Here is a 23,926-nt window from a genome sequence, read left to right as displayed (position 1 = left end):
TGAAATTCAGTTCTTTGCCCAAGGGCAAAGTAGACGTATGACATTTTTATGTTCTCTTATAATATTTATTAGTATCTCTGTGTATGGCTCGTTTGTCTATATGATTTATTAGAGCAACATCCTAGAAGTGAATTACTAATTTGATATTAAAACTGATTTAAGCCACATCTCAAAAATCTCTTTAAGGCTGTCACATTAAAAAGAAAATATTTATTGAAGTACTTTAAGTTTTGGTGCTGACAAAGAGTGTTGAACAAATTGTGGACTGCCAGGAGAACCAATAGGTCAGTCCTGGTAAGGATGAAACCAGGCTGGCTACTCCTTGGAGGCTAGGATTTTGAAACGCATCTCACATACTTTGGACATGTTGCCAGAAGGGACAAGTCCTTGGAGGAGGACGTTTTGCTTGCAAGGGTGGAGGGACAGCGCAGGAGGAAGACCCAGAATGAGATGGATTGACTCAGTGACTGGAGAAATGGGATTAAATCTGTCTGAGACAATGAGATTGGCTCATGACAGGGGAGGATTCAGAGCTAATGTACATAGGATCGTTATGAGTCACAGGCGACGGGATGGCACATAAGAAGAATAAAATATATATTGTATAAGAGGGAACTCTGATGACGTGTATTCAAATTTATTACCTAGTCCACGGGAGAAAGATGAGCAGTCTCTTCCCATTTGACTTACTGCCTCTGAAAAGTGGCTGGAGGGTCTTTTGGTTCCAACTCAATAGAACCTAACAATACTACACAAATTAAAAGGCAGCTCTGATTTTCTAGCGAAGTTGCGCTGCCAACTCAGGTGAGTGGCTTGAATCCATCAGCTCTGTAGGAGAAAGATGGGTGTCTCCTCCCACATAATTTCTAGCTTCTGAAAACCCACTGGAGGGTCTGGTTTATAAGTCAGTTCAAACTCAATGACAATGAGAGAGAGCTTGTGGCATAGTCTAGGAAATTGCGCTGCTGGTCTATAGACTGCTAGTTTGAATCTACCTGCAGCAGCCCCAAGGGTGGAAACTATTCAGTCTTCTCTCATGTAATTACAGCTTTGGGAACCTAGTAGAGGATTAACTATTAATTGATTCTGACTCTATAGCAGTGAGTTTGAGTTTATATACTGAAGAAATGATAATGTTTTGAAATAATGGTACTACTTTTGTATTTTTCAGATAAGCCACACAATCCCATGGTAAATGCTGGAGCAATTGTTGTGACTTCATTAATCAAGGTAAAAATGTTGACAACTTTTAATTTAGCAAAAGTTTTAAAGAATTATGTCATAAACATAAGTTGAATGATTTCTATGGAACCACAGAAAGTTTTCTCTTGGTCTTAAGAATGTGTACAGTTGGGATTCTTTTTTATTTAAAGATAAAACAGTAATTTCAAGGGAAAAATTAAAAACATAGTTATAGATTCAAACAGTTAATTATTCTTGAATTGAAAATCTGGCAGAAATTAAAAAAGCAGTTTCAGCTGAATAATAAGCAAAGGAGCTTTTCTTAAGGTTGGAATATTTCTTTTTCCTTTATCTTCCTTTTGATTCTTCTAGAGAGAACAAATGTAAACAATTAAATAGACTTAACTGTAGTTCATTGTCATCAGCATGTGGGAACAAATGTTCTGGTACTTTGTTTAACACAAAGTATATTTACTTGTCAGTGTTCTCAGGTCTTTTTTCTCTCATGAGCTGTAGTCAACAATTTTCATTTTGAACTTGTTTCTTTGTCTTTTACTTAAACCATGCATAACTAAACCAGATAAGGCCTACTCTAATTATTGTTATTTCCCTTATGCTTTTAAGTTTTTTAGTGTGATTTTTTTTTGCCTTAATAATTGGACATTTTAATGTTTTGAACCAAGCATTTGAAAACTATTTTATGCAAGATACTTGTTTTTAATTTCTAACTATAACTTTCATTCATATGTAAATAAGTATAATTTGTGTTTAAAATGTTCTTTTGATTTGTCCGGTAAATCTCCATCTATTCCAAGTTAAACCATAATTACCTGGTTTTGTAGATAACATTTCTGAGGATTAAGTATTGTGCTACACAGACTACAGATTACATTCTTGGTCCAAGTCACAGAAATCCATTTCATTTATATACTAGAAAGTCTCTTTAAACTTTTTGAATTTTACTATTAATGAGAAAACCTTACAAGATTGAAGACTATTATTTTAATATATGCATGCATACATATCACACACTTTTAATTGTTATTTTGGGAACAAATGCTTTATAATCTCTAGTCTACTTAATGTTAAAGTTCCAAGGATATATGTGTAGCCAAATTTTTTGCATGTAACTAAAAGAGGAGAATTTTCTGCTTGATGTGAAAGAAACTTTATAATAGAAATCTTTTTTATTGTAGAAAATTATAATATGAATATGTACACTCCACCTTCAAGTACCTTACATATATTTGTGAGATATACATGAGAAAGACTTAGAATGAGATTAGTAAATAGTCACCTAGATAAAAGTATCAGTAGCTGTTTAGATTTGAAAAGTATCAAATTAGAGAGATGGAGAATTATGATACATGTGTTAATACCTGACCAGTAGAGTAGTTCTGAGTGCATGTCTTGGGGTCTTCCAGAAAAATGTTCACATCCAGTAATTTTACATACTTTATGAGATTTACAAGATCTTTGAAGCAGATCTGTGGACACCAGTTTAAGAACTTTTACACTGGAGAAAATGAACATGGTACGCCAGTAGATTCTTAGGAAAGGGCATATGTAAATGATTAACTTAGGGCTTCCTTAAATGCAAGCAGTTAAAATTCTTTTGTTTAATGATTCATAGGTGGAATACATTGCCCTGTATATTGCATATGGGAATTGCATGTCCACTCATATCACAGCATCATTTCATTTAGTTTTACTTTCCATAGTCCGTGTTATAAATTGCCAAATTGAATCACACTAATATGAACATTTAGAAGTAATTTTTTTAAAAAAAACAACCAATAAATGAACAGTGGAAGTATGATTCAGTGTGAAGCAGTGTAGAAATTTAGCAGAGTGCTTTTATTTTTACAAATGTAATAAAATTCAGACAAATTTAAAGGCATCCTTGTGGTGCACTTGGTTAAGCGCTTGGCTACAAACCTAAAAGTTGACAGTTCGAATTGGCTATGTTGGAAATAAGATTTTGAGGTATCATTCATATTTAAGATTACTGCTTTAAATTTTTATTTTTCATATATATATTACAAGGGTTTTATTTATTTCGAAATTAAGTTCATATCAAATCTTGTATGGACAAATTGATAAAAATTTTTATAAAACTGACTGCCCTAGAATATAATACTTTTCTTAAGATTTTTAAAAGAAAAAGATATAAATATTTAAAATATCTCTGTGATCTCTGCAAGTTGTGCATTCATATAGTGTTTATGAATTAGTGATTTTTTAAAAAATTTAAGTTATAAAACTATAACTGGAAGGACTTCCTGAAATTGTCGAGACCAACCCTTTTATTTTTATGTGTTCAATGAAACTGAAACCCAAAAGTTTGTTAACAGTAGAATTGGATCTTAAACTAAATCTCTCCTGATTCAGGTTTCTATTTGGTATTTATCAGACTTCAGTCTGCAATATTTAGTGTAAAAGATATGTGCTGTTTCTTCTGGTGACATCTCTAGCTTAGTTTAGTTAAATTTTCTGAAAAAGCAGAAATGTTGCTTTCTTAATTTTTATGAAAGAAAGCATTTTATTAACTTAAAACTTTAGATCTATTTTTCAGTGAGTTTATGTAGCTAATTTTTGAATGTTAGTCAGGGATCAGAATTTCCCAGTGAGCTTGTATTTGAATACTAAAGCATGACTTTGACCATGACTACTAGATGTGAAGGAGTCCTCATGGTGCAGTGATTACACATTCTCTTTCTAATTGAAGGTTGCAGTCTGAATATACCAGCCACTCTCCACGAGAGAAAGATAGGGCCATTTGCTTCAGCCACAGAGACTGTGTGGGGCAGTTCTAGTCTGTAACAGGGTCACTATGAGTCAGAATCTATTGGACACCTTTCAGTACTAGATGTGAATTCTGTTTTTTAGCTCTTCTAAAAATAGCCTTAATAAGTGTAAGTCTGTTGGTAATATTTTTACTTTCAAATTCAGGACTTTATTAGGATGCCATTAATGAACATATTCTCCTCTTGTTATTTTACACCCCCAGGGGAAAAAATTAAGCAGAGTCTTTAGGAAGACTCTTTATTTCATAATTTTGTAGTATTGATATTTTTTCCTTGTAGGATTGGTGGTGATCCTCAGGGGGAAGAGGCAAAGCAAATGTTCAGAGGATTAGCAGATTGTGGAAAAAAGGAGGATTTGGACAGAAGGAACCTGTTGCATAAATTCTTAACTACTAAACTTATAGAAAAACTCCATATTTAAAATTTTTACCAAAGCTATATAGGTAAATACCTTTTTAAAAACAAATGTCATTTTATACTTAAAATGCACATAATTTTTTGAAGAAAAACATAAGGGTACTTATGCTTGCTTTTTTTTTTTTTTAATCTGGTAGCTCCTAACTTTAAAGAAATAACTTCTTGATGCAGTTTATTTTCCTATTGTTGCTTGATTTAAAGAAGTGAAACAAATTTGAAAGGAGCATCGTTTTTCTGAATAAGTTACTATAATTTTGCTTTATTTGCTCTTCAGTAAAAATTTCAGCTGGTTTCAGTTTGTTTAACAGTTAAGCTCTAGAGATAACTTGAGTGGGGAAATTGAAGACAACATACTGAAAGAGAACTGCTACCGTGCTTTTGTTTTTAAAAAAGAGAGAAAAAATAAGTTGTAATGTCTTCTGTATTTATGTCAGTTTTTATTCCAGTTGTAGTTGACGCATTTTGTCGTTTGAAGAAGCTTGATCTTTTTCATTGAAAATATTTTTAAAATTTTGGAGTTTAAAACTGAAGTTGTCTCTCTCATTCCTCTAACGATTTAATGTTGCTCCATGAAAGTCAAGATGAGTTTAATTATATAATAGTGAAGTTCACAATATTAACAGTAACCTATTCAGACTAGCTAGTATAAACATTCGTAAGGTGGTTCCCTATTGAGAATAGTGGTTTATTTACTTTCATGTTTATACTGTTTGGTATAATTTGAAGCTTTCATTTTGTTTTGATTTTAGAAAGAACAGATAATTTATTACCAAGAGAATTTTTCTTTTGCTTTATTATTGGCATTAATCATTCAAATCCTAGAATTTTTTTTTAATTTGCAGTGTTTAATGAGGCGTTTTGGGGAGATGGATTAAATATTCTGTACGAATACTACTAGAATGTTCTAGAAGATCATTTTTACTGAGCTCTTTTGCCACTTTTAGTATCTATAATAAATAATTTGAGAAAACTTTTACTAATGGAATTGATTACATATTTACAAAATAACAAAAAATAGCCATTTTAATAGTAATTGGTAGATTAATTGGTGTTTTTGTAAGTTTTATTATATGTATGTAGTACATGAGTCAGTTCATTAGTATGTTGTAAAAACCAAACATAAAAACACATTTAACAGTTACATTGGTTATTTTAATAGCCAGTGTTAAAAGTCAGTGGCTCTATAAAAGATTTACATTTATGAAGGTTTTTTTCCAAAAGAATTTAAATTTTATAGCATGAATAGGATATTTATAGGAAAATAACTATTATTTCTGTGCTGTAGTCTGATTACCCTTTTCAAACAAGCCAAGTAATTAAGGTTGTTATAGTCATTTTGATGACTTGATTATAAATGTTTGAAAGTACATTTCCAGCTTAATGTCTTAATAAAACTTTGCTGCTTTATTTTCCATAAATTACTGTTTAAAAGGAAAAGCAGTATAGTATCTAGTGATGCTAATGCAGATCTTCAACTTGGTAGGTATATTCTTTGGAAACATCACTTCTTTCCAAGGAGTGAAAGGAAACTTGATAGTTGTCTCAGTTTCCTGTATATATTCGTTCTTATAATTGATTTTCAGGTTTCCTTCCATCACCTGTAACAATGGGTGCTTTTCAGGTGTCCTGAATTTTTATGTGGTAGTAAAAAAACTTGTGAGCATTAACAAAAGAAAACTTTGGGACATTTTAGAGTCAAAACATTTTGAAATTTTAAAGTCAGTGTTGAGGATTTGAATGATTGTAATAATGACTGAATAGAAATTCCTTTCATATGCCATTTCCTTGGCTTCAACACAAATGAAACTGAATTGTCAGTTAATGAGAACTTTTAAGTATAATTTTTTAAGAACACGACCTGTGATTTGAGCTTGTAATGCCAAAGACATTAAGGAACTGGGATTGGCATTGCCGATCTTTTTTATCCTCAGTGGGAAAGGGAATTTTGGTGGCCTAGTGGATAAGAACTTGTGCGGCCAAACCAGAGGCAGGCAGTTCAAATCCATTAGCTGCTTAGTAGGAGAAAGATGACCAGTTTCCTTCAGTGCACTTCTTAGCCTCTGAAAACCCACTAGAGGGTCAGCTATGAGCCAATTCTTACTCAACTGTCACATAACGAGTAAAGTATCACTTGTATACATCTGTAAAATTGAAAAATGAGAAGAGAAACTTATCCACTGATATTTGAGCTCATTAAAAATCACAGTTTGAAAGTAAATAGTGTAAAAGAACATTTTTCTAACCTAGTACGATAAACTTTTGTCTTTTAACTTTTTTTTTTTAGAAAGTATTTTAAATGTAACTGTCTTAGGCTAAATTCTCTGCAGGGACATAACTAGTGGAGGGTATGTGTTTATATTAATCAGTCAAAAGTAATTTGTTGAAAGGGTTGAAGAACCCCACATCAGGAAGTCAGACAGTGGTTTGGTTCATGGGAGTGTGGGAACTAATGACAGCAGGCTGCTGGCATATCCTAAGAACTAGAGGTCAGAGGATGAAAAGATAGGTGCATGTTCTAGACAGAGCTACCTTTCTGCCGAAACATTTATATATTTTGGATGCAGATCACATATCCAAGAAACTTACTTACTTTGAATCTAAAAGGCTCCTCACATGTATAACAAAATGGAGGATGATTATATCGTGTATGGAAGCAGCTGCCAAACCATTGAAGCCTATAACCCATTCAAGCTGTCACATACATACAGGTGAAATAAAAATATAGTTTGGCCAGCTTTTATGTATCTGCTGCCAGCTTCTGTTTTCCGGACATCTCTTTCTCTACCCTTTCTTTGTATTTCCCTGCTCACTCAATGATGATTTCACAGTTGATTTTTTTTTTTTTTTTTAGTGAAAGGAGAATATCTCTTTGTAGTATACTAAGTCTTTCCAGAGAAGTACAGGGACTCTTTAATAAATTCTTAATTAATTTAAGTTAAATGCCATTTCCAGGATACATAGTAAGAATAAACATTAATAAAATGCCATCATATTTAAACAGTAATTTTAATACAATAATTTCTTTTTCTCTACTTCCATAATCTGCCTGGGGCTTTTAAAGATGTTTACCCAAAATGTTAAATAGTGGCAAGCAGTGGTAAATATCATTAGTTTCTTAAAAACAAAATGGAAGCAAAATTTAATTCTGCTCTCATTTTATAAGTGAAAAAATATAGCAAGGATATGACTATATCCTAGAGTTGAAAAAGCTTTTGTTTTTTTGTGTATAGACATGACAGCTAAATAAGGAAAATTAGTGTTAGTTTTACATGGTGCAATATAGATCAGTGAATAAAGGCTTAATTTGCTTATTTTATACTGACTTAACTGAAAAACCACTAATTATCCATGTGGTATCCCAATGCAAATGCTGACATCTTTTTCCAAAAGCAATGGATTCCCCTCCCCCTCCCGCCCCCGTGCTTCTTCAAAGGTTTTTCAAAGGTTTTTGTGGTTTAAATGTTGTTACATATTTTACAGCATTAGGATCTATGGAATATTTTGACAACTGCAACAGTTCAATGAAGTTGGTAATTTCTTCTTTTAATTATTTTTCATTGAACAGCTTTGGAGTTAAAATTTCTACCTTTTTGGTGTATTATAAGGAAAGACAATTACAACATGTCAAAGGATACTTTAAGAGAAATAGATGATTACAATATGGCTAAAACTAATTTAACTTTATATTGCTTAAGCTTTGTTTAATGCCTGATTTTGAAGAAATACTGTGTTCATTACAGTTATGGATCGTACGTATATAACTATACTTTCTTCAGTGAATTGATGTGTAGAAATCATCCACAGTGTGTTAAGTCGAAGGCGAACCTGATTTTATGCAATTAAATAATAGGCTAATACAGGTTCCCGTTCCCTACCACAGTAGTAAAAACCTAAACTGTAATGTTACAGATATTTTGAGAGTAAAGTTTAAAAAGGACATTTTAAAAACTTTATTAGCCAAATTATTTTAAAATCTGTTTTTAAAATTAGAGATGTATTGTTTCTGTTGGGTGCATATCACCAATTAATACGTTTGATTTCAGATCTACAACTTACTGCTTTGTAAACTTCGCCGAGGTAAAATGAAACCATTTGGTTACTTGAACTGATCTACATTACATAGGCTTTTCATATTGACATTTGGAATAGCTAACGTGTCAGAAATAGAAGTACTGAAACAATACATCTTCCATGACTTGAGTTGGCATAATGCTCAGTATAATTGTAGAAATTTTTAGAGTCTATAAAATATAAATTTGATATTTTTAGTTCAAATATTATTGTAACAAATAAGAGGTAGATATTAAGGGTGGAGCCTTTTCTATTCTAATTAAATATAACCAGTGCTTGTTTATGTTAGAATTATAAAAGCTTAGTCTTACAACATCATTAATTTTTCTAACACTAATATGGATTAGTATAACTTTACATATATATAGGTAGATTGTTCTTAATTGATTATTATAATGTCTGTGTACTTAATTCTTTTCGAAGGGTGAGACTTTATTTTAAGTTTCTTTTTAAATGAAATTCAGTAAATACTGTATATTCTAGCAGATTTTGTGGTTATGAAAAATATGAAGTTTGAGGCAATTTGTAAAAAATTTAACTTCAGATTGGGTAAAGATACACTTAAAATAAAGCATTCCCTTTTTGTAAGTCAGATCCATTTTCAGCATATGAGTGTTAATAAAAGAACACTTTTAAAAGAGTATGTAAATTCTAAATTACTATTAAGTATATTCTAGATTTAAGATACTAATGCAGTGTGTCGATTATAATTATAGCTTTTTGAAAGTTCTAAGAGCTTAAAATTAAACTGTAGTGATTCCTGTACTAATATATTTATGTCTTGTTTCTCTACAGCAAGGAGTAAATAATGCAGAGAAATTTGACTATGTAAGTGGAATAAAGAATTTCATTCTTTATATACCATACATATTTCTTTTATATATGTATTCTTCATATATTTGTCTTGAGTACTAATGCTTCTCATTTTTGGTTTCTAGGTGATGCAGTTTTTGAATAAGATGGCTGGTAATGAATATGTTGGATTCAGTAATGCAACGTGAGTTTTATTTGTAGTTTTAGGCTTTTATAGTGAAATAAGCCATTGCAAATTAATGGAAGAAATATATTTTATTTTTAAATGGTCTTGTTACTTTATATATATATATATATATGTACATACACACATATATATGTACATATACTGTATTTAGAATTAATCTATTCTCTAACTTGTATGACTTCCACCAGTAAATGTTAATTATTTAAAATAGCATTAGAGAGATGAATGATTTCTAAATTGCCTAAAGGGAATTTTTTTTTTAATTTTATTTTTTATTATTTTTGTGTGTGTGTGCGTGTACCATCAGATTGGATCTGACTGGTACAGGAAGATTGTCCCTCCTTCTCCAGTAGAACATCTGGTGTATTCGAATAGTGCGCCTCTGAGATTCTAAATTTTTACCTTAACTTTTAACTTGGAATTTACAAATTCATAGAAGACTTGAAGAATGAACAAAGAATGTCTTTATGACCTTCACTCACACTGCTTTAATTCACCAGCTGCTCTGCAGTAGACAGATGTAGCATTATGCTTCCTTAAAAATTATAACCTTGGACTCTATGTGGAACAATTCTTTTCTGTCCTATAAAGTCATTATATGTTGGAATTAACTCAGTGTCAAAAGATTAGATCTTTTTGGGTTTTTTGTGGTTCAATTTTGTGTTCCAGATTCAACAATATTTGTCAGTTTTCAATGATGTTCTGTCTTCTATGCATTGATAATTTTGTCCATGTCAGTTGACATTTACCACTTCTGTTGTTTCTCCCGAGGAATTTGTATGTATTATAGGGGTCTTGGAGGTCCAGTTCAGGTGTACCTCTCTCAGTGAAATGTCTGTATATTTACTCAGTGGGAATTGATTGTTTATTGTATTTTTTAGGAGAACCAAGATAATAATTTAAAAATTTGTGAGTGTATTTTATAAATATGAAGTTTGATAATTTTTAAATTAGTTTCTTTGATTCAGAAACCATGGAAACTAGAAAGGATCTGCATTTTTTTCTGTCCTTAGTCCAATTAAGAATAATTAAGGCTAAAAGAATTGTGTCAGTGACTGACCTAAGCAGCATAACTAGCCTGTTAGTGGCACGGATATTGGACCCAGGACCCTTGATCGATTTCGTATTCTTTATAGTGTTCCTTCCCAAACAAATTAAGCTAGACAGGAATTGTTGAATAATCACATTTTTGGAAGTCAATAAATGGAATAATTTTTTCTCTCCTAGGTTTCAGTCTGAAAGAGAAAGTGGAGATCGGAATTTTGCAATAGGATACTACTTAAAAGAAAAAAAGGTTTTAAAATTTTTGTTTTTATTTCAAATTCTGTTCATAAGTAAAAATCTATATATAAAATACATATCTAGTTAGCAACTTTGTCACTATTTAAGGTACATAAGTTTTTACAAAACAACCTAGAGTTAATGCTATGAAATTGTTAATTATTGTTAAATTTACTCTGATTAGCCATTCAAATATTGACTAATTTTATTAATGTAAATCTACTTGAAATTTAGCCCATTTTCCCCCCAAAAGTATACAAGTATAATGCTTGTCTGTTGTTGACTACTTCATTTTTTAATTGGCTAGGAATGTATATCCTTCATTAAATGAGAATTTATATAACATGCATAACTAACTCCCTTACTGTTTCAAAATTACACCCTTGTATAGGTTACATGCTGCTTGAGTAGCAATTAAAATGAACAATGTGCATTTTTAATTTAGTCTTCACTTTTCTCTTTAGTTATTTGCATGTATTTTCTTTATATTCCCATTTAGTGATTTTGGTTCCATGTAGAAAACATGATTCCGATTATGTTTATTTATTTTGCCATTCCCTCTTTGCAGTGTTTTCCAGAAGGCACAGATATGGTTGGCATACTAGACTTCTATTTCCAGGTAATTTATCTCAACTAGATTAACTGTGTATTTAAATGGATATACTGCATTTTACAGAAATAATGACTCAAAGTGAAAATACATTCTCAGTGCCTTAAAATTAAAAAAAAAAGCTCTCATAATAAACACCCTAATGTCCATGTCTTCTAAATAGCCATACCCCAGAATATAAGAAGAAAATATTTTTTAAGCATTATAGTTAAGAAATTTCAAAAACAATCCCAGAAAGTACTTGTCACTAAACTTTTTCTAAAGAGGTGGCGATGTAGTGGGTTCAGTACTGAGCTGTATTTCAAATCCAGTATGTGAAACCTATACTTGGACCCAGAAGCAGTCATCAGAACAGAGGAAAGAAATACTACATTGTTCAAAATCAGGAAAGGAGTTTGTCAAGTATGTATCTTGTCTCCATACATTTTCAGTCTATATGCACAGCAAATCATTGCAGAGGCTAGACTATGAGGAGGAGTGTGGCATCAGGATTTTAAGAAGACTCATCAGCAGCTTGCATTATGTAGATGGCACAACCTTGCGTGCTGAACCTCAGGAGGACCTGACACATTTGCTGCAGAAGGTCAAGGACTGTAGACTTCAATATGGATTGAAGCTCGACATCAAGAAAACAGTGATTCTCACCACTGAGCCAATTGGCAACACCATAATAGATGGAAAAGAGATTGAGGTTGTTAGCAATTTCAGCTTGTTCAGATCCATAGTCAACACTCTTGGCACCAGAAGTCAGGAAATCAAAAGGAAATCATTAGGAAAAATCCTGCTTTCAGGGTCCTTTCCAGAGTACTGAAGAGCAGTGATGTCACTCTGGAGAATAAAGTGTATCTGATTCAGGCCATATGCATCAGGGATAGTGGTTAAGAATGACAGAAGAAGAATCGATGCCTTTGAGTTTGTGGTTCTGGAGAAGAGTATTTAACATACCATGGACTGCCAAGTGAACCAACAAACATCTGTCCTGGAGAGAGTGAAACTGGGTTGTTCCTTGGAGGCAAGGATTTTGAGATTCATCTGACATACTTTGGACATGTTGCCAGGAGGGACCAGTTCTTAGAGAATGACATCATGGTTGGAAGGATGGAAGAACAGTGTAGGCGAGGAAGCCCTTGGATGACATGAATTGACACAGTTACTGGGGTAATGGTTTTGGATGTGTTGGAAACAGTGAGATTGGCTAAGATTAATTGGCGGGGTTCAGAGTTTTTGTGCTGTGAGTCACAGGCAACTCAGTGGTCTATAACAACAAGAAGCTCCTCTGTAGAGAAAGATTTATAGCTTTAGATACCTGATAGTCATTATGAGGTAGAATCAACTTGAAGTAAACTTTGGTTTTATTTTATGTTGTTATTTTAAGTTTTGCTTTTCTGGGGTTAATATTTTCTTTGGTAGAAGTTGTTTTTTATCAAAGGGCTCATATTTAGGCTCATAAACAGACAATTTCTTAGCTTTCTTTGGTAGCTGTTACTAATTGTTAATATTATATCCTGACTTAACTAGAGGGGAAATGGTTCTTTTTCTGCAGTCATATAGTAGAGGTTGAGTTAGCTGTCGTATTTGGGGGGGAGGGCGCTCACATAGTAATCTGCTATGGTGTTGAAGTTAATTTAGAATAGCCTTCCTGAACACTTTCCTATCGTGATTTATCAGTGAGTTCATTTTTATAGAATGTTCACCATTGCTGTCACTCTGCTGATAAGTCTGTATTGTAGTAGGCCATTTTAATGCAACTTCTATTTAACCTTTTATTTATATTTGTCTGTCTCTGTTTTTGAAGGTGCTTTAATTGGAGCCCTTCCATAATCTTACATAAGGTAAAAGGTAGATTGCAGTGAAATATATTTTGAGAGAAATCAGGTCAGATTTTCTTACTAGTCCCAATTAGTCAAGAACTCAAATAAGATACATATGTCTAGCTTTTCCTATAGTACTTTTCCTCCAAATTCTTTTAAATACTAAAATTGGGAGTAAACTAGTATATATAAATTTACTCGTTGTCAAAACTACTTACATTAATTTGAAAAACCGTGAATTGGATTTCAAAGACTATCAGTCTGAAATTCTATATCTTTCCTGGGCTTGCATGAATTATTTGACTAATATCAGTTCCTGAACCATTAGTTTCATCCTAACCTTCTGGATTTTGTAAAAGATAACAAGAGAAGAGAGATGTGAAAGTACTTTGAAAACTAGAAAGTGTCAGTGTTACTTAAGGCTTTGAACTCATTCAAAATAATTCCGTAATTATGCTATATGTAAGTAGGATTGATTGACCCAGTGGCTGTAGCAGTGGGCTTCACCAGAGCAGTGATTGATTGTGAGAGTAGTGAAAGACTGGGAAGTTTTGTTGTGTTATACACAGGGTGGCAAAGAGTCCACTATATCTAAGGACAATAAATCAAGAAATAGTTTTTTATTTTTTAAAAATAATTTGTGTGTGTGGTTAGATTAGCCATTGAACAAATCAGGATAACCATCAGAGGGATCAGAATTTTAACCATTTGAAATCTTTGGGATATCTTCAAATTATATTTAAAAATTCTATTAGAATAAAGATATTTCCTTAGCAAATAAAGTATATAGTTTTAGTAGTCAATTCTAAAGGCATCTAGCATTTGAATCTAGAATCCTGAATTTTTAAAATTTCCCTTTTTTTATATTTTAGCTCTGCTCCATTGAGGTGACTTGTGAATCAGCTAGTGTGATGGCTGCAACATTAGCTAATGGTGGTTTCTGCCCAATTACTGGTGAAAGAGTATTGAGTCCCGAAGCAGTTCGAAATACACTGAGTTTGATGCATTCCTGTGGCATGTATGATTTCTCAGGGCAGTTTGCTTTCCATGTAAGTAATTGTATAATCTTCATTTTCTCTGTCCAGAAACTAGTTTGAACTAGTTCTTTTAAAAATACAATATGACCTTTGCTAAGGCTCTACGTTAATTTTTGAGAGTAATCTTGTTTTTAGGGTTAATTTTTTACAAGATTGTTAGGAAATAGAGTTATGTGTTCTCTCAGAGGTTCTTAAAGAACTTTCAGTTTAATTGCTAGAACATCATTTCCACTAAGAAATTTGGTGTAAAATGTTGGTATAGACTTTGTGTTTGATTTGATGTTTAGCTTTGAGGAGATTCCTTACCTGAAGAAATCCTGACATTCAGGAAGAGTCTGTAGATGTTTTAAAGGACTTCGTTAAAACAAAACTTTACAAAAAATATGCCACTTATTTATCAAATCTATAACCATTGTTTTGTCCCATTTTTCCTGTAAGTTGGTAAATCCAGTTCAGGTCGATGTTTTCGTTTGTGCAGGATTATAGTATATGTATACTTCTGTCAGAAGATCCTGAATCTTAGTAATCATTTACTGAGCACCACTCTGGTGACATTATGTCTTTTTGTAATTGTTGAATAATGTAGCATAAATGTAGAATTTTTGAAGAGAGTTTATTTGCTCTACTATTTTGTTATCAGTCATTTCTTTGGTGTACTATATTACAGATAATCTTTTGTCTAGACTGAATTTCTCATTGCTTTCCAGTTATAAAATATTTTGTTGAAAATAAATAATATAGTTAAAAGCAGTGATTGTTTATTTTAGAACTTGGAGAATATAGTCAAGAAGCATAAAGTGAAGACACTGATAACTGATAGTTTAGGTATAATCTACTTTTATTCCCTGGAGTGATCTTTAAAAATATTTTTCTGTATCTTATATATATTCCAGGCTGGTTTATAACTGTATTCTTAATTTACTGTATTATCAATACATACCTCTCTCTAAATTAATTCTACTATTTGAGTATAGTATAATTTATTAACTAATTCCCTCTATTAACTAATTCCCCCTATTGTTAGGTATAACTTTTAGTTTTAAAATGTTGATATGACTATTCTTCTTTTCAAATTCTTTTCAGGTTGGTCTTCCTGCAAAATCTGGAGTTGCTGGGGGCATTCTTTTAGTTGTCCCCAATGTCATGGGCATGATGTGCTGGTCCCCTCCTCTTGACAAGATGGGCAACAGTGTTAAGGGAATTCATTTCTGTCATGTAAGCACGTTTTCTTAATGAGAATAATTATTAGTCTGTTGATTCTGTTTTCTACCCATTTCCATGGTTGGTTGATTCTTGACACTGCTTCTCTAGTAGTTGCAGGCTCGCAGGAGCTTCTGGTGGCTCTAGAAACTGACATTTGTTAGGGGTTTTTTTTTTGTTAGGTATCGTAATTTTTTAGTCTGTAATTAGTTTTCCATTTTCAAAAGGTTCGTAAATATTGTAAGCTCAGAGAAATAATTTATAATCCAACATAGCTCAGAAATTATTGTGTAAACTTTAACATGCATGGTTGAATTTTTTTTTATTTGAAAAATACCTTTTTATATATGTATAAATTTGGAGGAAGTGGGCACCATTTACTTGGATTTCTGGAATTTATAAGTTTTCATTACAGATCTGGGAGGGATCTATTCGGAAGACACCGGATCTTTTTACAGTTGTTGCTACCTTGAACTCATTGCCATTGAGTTGGAACAGACTCATAGCTGAGCCTCCAGCAGGTTTCCTGAGTCTGTAAATACCATGGGAGAGATGGCCTGTCTTTCTCCCATGAACCTGCTTTATAGTTATTTGATAGATGTATTTTGATGGGAGAATTCTTTCATTTGGCCTGTAATAGAATAATGCTGTTGTATGGAAGTTGAACAGTTTGAGTGGTTGTGGTGTAGGGTGAGCAGTGGTCTAAGTATTTGTATGCATACCTTAATCTGACTTCCACTTCCTCAGGGCATTATTCTGCTTTACTAATTTGCAGTGATGATTTTCATTAGACAGTTAAGATGGACAGTAGTAGCAAGATTTGTTAGCCAATTACTCATAACTGTTCTGTTTAACTATTTACAGGATCTTGTTTCTTTGTGCAATTTCCATAATTATGACAATTTGAGGCACTTTGCAAAAAAACTTGATCCTCGAAGAGAAGGTGGTGATCAAAGGGTAAGCAAAATTCTTATGTAGAATGTTACAGAATACAGCAGATTGTTGACAACTTCATCCTTGACCAATAATTCTTACATACTAGGTTTTGCTGCTGTTTTATTTAAAGCAAAGGTGATTAACCTAGCAGCAGTGACTTTCTTTCTCCTGTTTGCTGCTAATTTAAGCAGTATTTTTAGAATTGATTCTGTGTCACAGTGTACTGTGTACTAAAGCTATAAATGCAGATAAAAAGAAATGCTTGTTTTTACTTATATTTGTCTGTTAGTGCTCAAGTTTGACTACTCCTGACCATTTGTGTAGCTGGATATGCACATCGAGAAAAGGATGATAGCCTTAGTGGGAGACTATATGAGGCCTCAAAATAAATTTTGAAGGCCACTGTAGATGAAATATTTTTGTGGAGAAAGTGTTTAGTGGAATATTCTGGTGCTCCTACTTTAAAATTATATTTGTTGTTAGAAAATTTAGCTTCATATTACTGTATATATAGCTCTGAAACATTTTTTAAAAAAGGAATACATATATATATTCCTTTTTTTATGTTTTAGAGCTGGGATTAAGAATGATGACATAACTTTCAGAGACAAGAGTTTTTGGACTGTGTAGTTCATTGGACCAAGGGACTTACTGAAAAGTTTTAATTCAGTTACTTTGTATCTCAAATAGAAAATGTTTATAGTAAAATCATCTAATTAAAATTGAAGCTACTTTGCAGCACTTGTAAGTAGAAGATTTTTTTAAATATATGCTAAGTAAATTCTGCTACCAGTTCCGATCTGATCTAAGTCACCTCTGGGTAATATGAGAATTATGCAACGTTCAGTGAAATAGAAACTACCATGAACGTCTACAGGACTAACATGGACCAGAATGTCAAATGGTGGTGGGTGAAAATGTTAATAGAATTAATAACATGGATTTAAAAATACCGTTTTGTATTTGGGACCTTTCTTCACTCAAGTGCACTAATAAATTATGTATGTTGCTTGAACAACTAGCATTCCTTTGGACCATTGGACTATGAAAGTCTCCAACAAGAACTTGCTTTAAAAGACACAGTGTGGAAAAAAGTGTCACCTGAGTCAAATGAGGACATCTCCACAACTATAGTTTATAGAATGGAAAATCTGGGAGAGAAAAGCTAAAGGAAAGAGTTCTAGTTTCAAAATGTTCTTCATAGAAGTTTTCAAACATCTTCAGCTTTTTTGCATACTATAAATATTTATTTTAGGTTTTTTTGTGTTTTCAACCTTGAGTGCTGGAGCCATTAAGCTTTTTTCCTTTTTATTTTTGTATAAAGATAATAGATTTAAAAGTGACTTTGTTGGCTTTTACAAGTATTTACAAATAAATAAGGCAAATTGCCTTATTGTGGAGGGGAACAAAAAAAGGAAAATTTTTCTTTTTTTTCTTGATGTAATTAACATTTTAGAGTCAGATAATCCCCTTTTAAAATAGTCAGAAAAGTGTGATTTCAGATTTAAAGCCTAATTTGTTTTTTTCTGTGTTAAAAACTGACATGCCTACAGGGACGAAGTAATTCTATGCTAAATATTAACTAAAGAAGGAAAAAGAATGAATCTCAAATTATTTTCCTTAAAATTATAGTAAATTACAAAATTATTTTAAATTAATATCATTTTTAGTGGTGTATTATCTTTTAACTTTTTAAACATTTATTTTTAAATTTATTAGATATCACTTGGCTATTTAACCCTATTAAATATGCCATCTTGCTCTTTTTACTTGGCAATTTATTTGTGCATATTGTCTATAAGAATGGTTATATACAGGAATACCTTCAGAGTATTCAAGCATTCCAGCCAAAGGATTTCAGATGTGAGCTAATGACATGTTTCATTGGTTAAAAAAAAAGTATAATGGTTATTTAGAAGGAAAGACAGTGTCTTCAAGTGAAATGATAACTTGATCAGTTTATTTTCTTTTTCAATTAATTTTTCCTAAGTTATATTTAAGCCTGAATGGCGATTCTTAGATATTTTTGCTTTCTATAATTATTTTTATCCTAATAATTTCATAAATGCTAGTTAATACTTTCCTGGTAACTTACATCTCAAGTTTTTTTCTAACTGAATTTTTTTAGAGTACTTAAGAATTCAGTCTAACAGTAGTAAATCTACTACTAAAATTATATCTATTAGATTTGAATCGTTGTTTCATTATAAAAATGCAATATTAAGAATCATAACTTGTATTTAATATAAATTAAGACTCTACACAACATGATTTAAAACATTCACAGTATTTAAGTCTACCTTGGCAAAGTGATTTTAAAATTCTGTAGAACTATTCACATCTCTAATTTTCTCCATGATTCTTTTACATTTTGTAGGTAATTTTAAAATTTTGAATTCTTTATCTAAGGAGTGGATACTAAAACAGCTTGCTAATTTCTTAAGCTCATGGCATATATTTAAGGCCATGGTTTGTGTAAAAAAAAAAGTATATAGTAGCACAAAAGATAGAAAAGCCTATTCATGTGATGTCTTCAGTTTAGGGACTATTGTCAGGACAGAAGTTCTCTCCCAGAGGTGCTCATAAAAACCTTTTGGGATAATTTATGTATTACATTTATATTTAAATAATTAGGTATTGAGTTTTAGATGATTTTTACCAAGAATTTTGTAGTTATGTAAATGTTCTAATGTATAGATGCATATGAACACCAGCTAGACGATCTGGTTGGATAATTAACAGTATAATGACGTTTCATCATGATTTTGTCACTCCTGTAACTTGGAGTGCCATGTTTGTATTCCACCAGGGCAGTTTGTGGTTTGGACAAGTGAATGCCTGAATAGATTGGAAAAGGTGGCTTTAATTTTCCCCCCTGTGCTCTAAATTTTAACATTTTGTTATTTTAGGTTGGCTTCACTTTGTAAAAGGAAGATTTAGTCAATGACTGTTACAAAGACACTAAAGCATATTGTCTTAACATTACCCTTCATATTCATAGAATACTTCATATTGTGTGCTTATATGCTTAGATTTCAAAATTAGGTTTTTGATGTGTAGTACTTTGAAACGTTTAAACACACACATAAAAAATGAAGTAGAGTCATCCAACCTAACATGTTTATAGAATGTTAGAATGACCATCGTGAATTTTAACAAATGGACTTCTTTCTCTCCCCTCCCCAACCCCCACCATCCCTTTGGAGAAAGGTATTAATGGAGAAGGGAGACGTTGTGAATACGCTTCTAAACATTAAGACAAAAGGAAGAAAAACTTTGCCAGATTTAAGGATATTATTTTGAGTCCTTCCTTAGTTTTAGTACCTTTTCAAAGAAATTTCCTGAAAAGAAGAACTCAGTATTGTTGGGTTTATTCTCTTTATGCCATTACTGATTCTTGATATTCAAGCATTTAGAAGTTAGCATATTTTTCTCATTTTTTGGCATCATTAACATTTCATTTGAAATGCAAATTATTCCTGAAATGCTTTGTTTTCAGCATAAATGTTGTGCATTTTATCTCAGTGTTTGGATTAAAACATTTGTGTTTAGCTTTCTTTCATTTGCTTTGTATATTTAATAATGTACCTTTTATTTTCAGTCTGCCTATTTTTTGTATTGTACAATAAATTTATTTTAAGCTGATTTTATTGGCTTTTTTTGGTTTTGTTTTGATAAAAGAAACTCCACATTTAATTACAATAAATAATTGGGATTTTAACTTAGGAAAGAATTATGCTTCATAAACATACACTAAAATAGTAATTCTGAGCCTGTGTTGAACAGAAGCTACGAATACTCAAAAATGTTACTTGATTCATAGCATTTTTAAAATGCAAAATAGTGTGAACAGGCTCTTGGGGGAGGAGGACCTTTTTCTATTGGATGTACTAGATGCATTTCAATAAAGACTGTTCTCCAGTTTTTTGTTGTTTTTCCATTTGATAAGTTTTTATTTTTGCTGATACCTTTCTGTTTCTAACAGGTTATAAATTGTTATTTTCAATACAAAGTAATATCTAAATCTTAAAGCGATTTAATTTATATAAGGAACTTTTGATGTAAGCCACTGAGGAGTTTATTTTATACTTAAAATAACATGCTTAAAATTGACCTTAAACCTTTCAAGGTTAATGTTCTTTTATTTACTTTGGATCTTGACTTTTCAGATTCAGAATTTAGCTAGAAAATAACTTAATTTTATCTGGTGCAAATTCTCTGCCTTCTCCCTCTTTTGCTTTAAAGAAAAGAAAACTTTACAGGTACCATTTAATTAGAGACATAAAATTCTTCTCTAGGTTCTACTCTGTTTTAGTACCATTCATTCTCTGTTAGCAAATAAATTTACAGATTTTTCCCCCTTTTTCCATTTGATGTTGTTGGTCTATTTTGTGTTTGGAGAAAGTTATTTGTTGCATACTTTTTATGATAAGGATAATTAATAGGGAATATGATTACAAGTTATATGGCAGTCTGCTTTAGAATAAAGGCACTAGCCACACACACAATCTACTATGCCCTGTAGAAAACAGCGAGTAGCCAGATGCCACAGTTACTAAATACTAGTAAAGTTAGAAGTGAAATTTGTAATTACAGAGTAGTTCTAAAAATAACATTACCCTGGAACCTTCTTTAAAAGAAAGTAAGTGTAGTAGAAATATGACTCTGAAAATAGATGTTGCACCACTAGCTTTTTAGAATCAGTTCTTTGTGGTTAAGTTAAATATGTAAGTAGAAACATACTAAATTGAAAAGCTTTTAAGGTTCTACACAAATGTTTTCTCTCCTTTAAAATAATTTTTTTTTCATACTAGCTTTATTAACACACCATCTGTAGAGCGTAGTGAGCTACATCCCTACTTTTGTTGTTTGTTTTTAGGTATCTAGTTTTAGGAATGGCCTCAGAATATGTCTCATAATTTTTCTGCCTGTAATGCATGCTGTCTTAAGTATCAATCTACACAGTTATGTGCTTTTAAATTGTTGACCTGTCAACTTTTTGAACTATTTTGTAACTAGAAGGAAACTGTATTTTGATATTTTTTCCCAGCCGCTTGATTTCAGCAGAGCCCTAATGGCTCAGCGTTTCAGTGTTCAGCTACAGCTGGAGAGGTTGGCAGGTCAAGCAGCCAGTCAGTCTGTGGCAGAAGGATGTGATAGTCCATTTCCATAAAGATGAGAGCAGCCTGTCTAGCAGCATCACTACTGTTGGGTTGGAATCAACTCAGTAGTGATAGGATTTGGGGGGAGGGGGAGGTTGGGATATGGAAAAGGAGTAGACAAAAGCCTTTTTAAAATTTATACTACTTTCAAAAACTTACTCTCCATGTTCTTAAACATTAAATTTTCTAGGTAGTTCTTTTCCCTATAAGTTCATAAAGGGAGGAACCTGAGCTTTTAGAAAACTGAATATGCAGAAATTTGCATCTTTAAATTAAATCCATGGTCTTTGACTTCTTGATAAATACTACTTGTCTTGAATTGGAATTACCAATTTTCATTGTTTTCTTGGTAACTTTTCACAGTTCATCACTATGGAGCAATTTCTAAATTGTCCTTTGAAGAAGTAACATCGGTCCTTAAATCCTTTCTTTTCTTCCATTCAGTGAGATCATGTTGTATTCAGCCATGTTGTCAATTATGTGTTCAAGGTCTATTTTGCATTTTTTCCTGTAGAAGTCCTGGTGGTGCTGTGGTTAAGCACTCAGCTACTAGGTGGCTGACCATATGGTCAGTAAGTGTGTAGTTAGACCTGTCTGCGGATCTATACCAGACAAGCCTGGAGATCTGTTCTCAGAAGCATTGCAGCCTCAGAAACCCTGCACAGTCTCCATGGGTTGCAATTTAGTGGACAACACACAAAAACAACTTAAAGCTCAAAATATCTAATTCTGGTATTATTCTCCTTTCTTTTTCATTATGCATAGTTATTCATGAAATTAATTTTTGTTTCCAAATCTTCACATTGCTAATATAGTCACTTCCAAATCTTTAAGTAATGTTGGGCATTTGATTATCAACTTTTGGGCTTTGTGGGGTATTTTGTTTTCCAGCCCATTGAAAATTCTAAAAAGTGAACTGTTAAAATCTACACTACTTTTCCTCAGTACAGAATAGCCTATTGTCAGTGTTACTTTTACACTGATCCTTGAATACATTCATTCACCTGCTAATCTAGGTTTGTATGTATGTAAGATGTGTAATTTTAAATAAAGAACTCAGTAATATTGTTTCTAATCGGAATTGAAATTAATGTTTTCTGCACAGTGAAGGTTCATTGACATCTCTTAACTGAATCACACAGCAAGTGTTGATTTTTTTTACAAATTTGTGGTGATTAATCACATTAACCCTTTTAAATCATACCAATAAAATATTTCTACTTTAATGTCTCTTTCTTTCACTTGAGACCGTTGAGATGGTTTTAAGGAGGATGAAAAATAGAGCTTATCTTTTATTGGTTTGTGACATGTTTCTCAACTACAAGATGCCATTTCACAGAACATAGGAAATGTATTACTTTTTTTCCACCTGAAGGCTGAAGGGAGGGCGGGGACCTAATTTTTTGCCTTGTTTTTTACCTAATAAAGTTTTTCAAAGCTTCAATTTTAATTCCATTTATGTTGTGTGATTTTGTTTTATATTGACTTTATTATTCTGTCACAGGACCAGCACTGACCAGCACTGTTATGTTGTCTTGTCATGTAATGGCTATTAGTTCATTTACCTTGTTGCATCTTGTCATTGACCTTGTCCTTACAAATGTTGATGTTGTTGAGTACTGTTAAGTCAGAATCAACTCTTAGCTGACACACCCACAGTTTTCAGTGATGGTAAATTAAGCAGAAAGAGATTGCCATCTGTCCCTCACAAAGCAGCTGGTGAACTTAAACTGCGTATCTGTGTCTTGGTGGCACAGTTCCTTACCACTAAGCCAGGCAGATAGTTGGATAGAAAGAGTCTGCTTCATTTTTTTTTAAGCTATTGTATAATTGGTGAAGAATTGCAGAAGTTCTTAAAAGATTGTAATTTCCAGTTAACCTAGTGCTTCTCACAGCATCAGTGAACTCTGGTGACTCGGCATAGGATCTTCCCGAGTAACCAAGTGTGCTACACCATAATCTTGAGCTTCTGAGTTTTATTCTTATCTATAAACATCCATGTAAACTTTGTTTCACTGTATAATATTGTCTAGATTATTAAAAATATTAATATATTATTTTATGTTAATTAATATATTTTATAATCTTATTTTGGACATGTTGTGAGGAGAGACCGGTTCTTGGAGAAGGACATCATGCTTGGGAGGGTGGAGGGACAGCGCAGGAGAGAAAGGCCCTCTATGAGGTGGATTGATTCAGTGACTGGGATAATTGGGATGGGAGTGTCAGAGACAGTGCGATTGGCACAGGACAGAGCAGAGTTTAGGGCTGTTGTACATATGGTCGCTATGAGTCGCAAGCGACTCGACGGCACATAACAACAATATTTACCAATACTGTTGCTAAGCTCTTTTCCAGATAATTGAGTAAATTTGGCTTCAGGAAGATGTACCATATTATGTTTCTCGTTCA

General features: G+C 32.4%; 1 protein-coding gene across 2 annotated transcripts in view; it reads left to right on the top strand.

Annotated features, from left to right (window-relative positions):
• GLS (glutaminase) overlaps window positions 1-23,926 on the top strand; it is a 71,929-nt gene that overhangs the window by 28,850 nt on the left and 19,153 nt on the right. Inside the window, exons 7-15 of one of the 2 annotated variants that reach the window (XM_006878755.1) lie at window positions 1,172-1,230; window positions 9,273-9,305; window positions 9,416-9,474; window positions 10,705-10,771; window positions 11,327-11,377; window positions 14,052-14,228; window positions 15,300-15,431; window positions 16,281-16,373; window positions 17,375-17,521. In XM_006878755.1, coding sequence (XP_006878817.1) covers window positions 1,172-1,230; window positions 9,273-9,305; window positions 9,416-9,474; window positions 10,705-10,771; window positions 11,327-11,377; window positions 14,052-14,228; window positions 15,300-15,431; window positions 16,281-16,373; window positions 17,375-17,521 — 818 coding nt within the window. Of the gene's footprint in view, window positions 1-1,171; window positions 1,231-9,272; window positions 9,306-9,415; window positions 9,475-10,704; window positions 10,772-11,326; window positions 11,378-14,051; window positions 14,229-15,299; window positions 15,432-16,280; window positions 16,374-17,374; window positions 17,522-23,926 lie in introns of those variants that run through there. The other variant, XM_006878754.1, reaches the window with a different exon arrangement.

This window comes from Elephantulus edwardii, unplaced genomic scaffold, assembly GCF_000299155.1.
Source record: "Elephantulus edwardii isolate Elephantulus edwardi_28Jun2011 unplaced genomic scaffold, EleEdw1.0 scaffold00001, whole genome shotgun sequence".
Lineage (NCBI taxonomy): Eukaryota > Metazoa > Chordata > Mammalia > Macroscelidea > Macroscelididae > Elephantulus > Elephantulus edwardii.
This window is presented reverse-complemented; position numbering and strand designations above follow the sequence as displayed.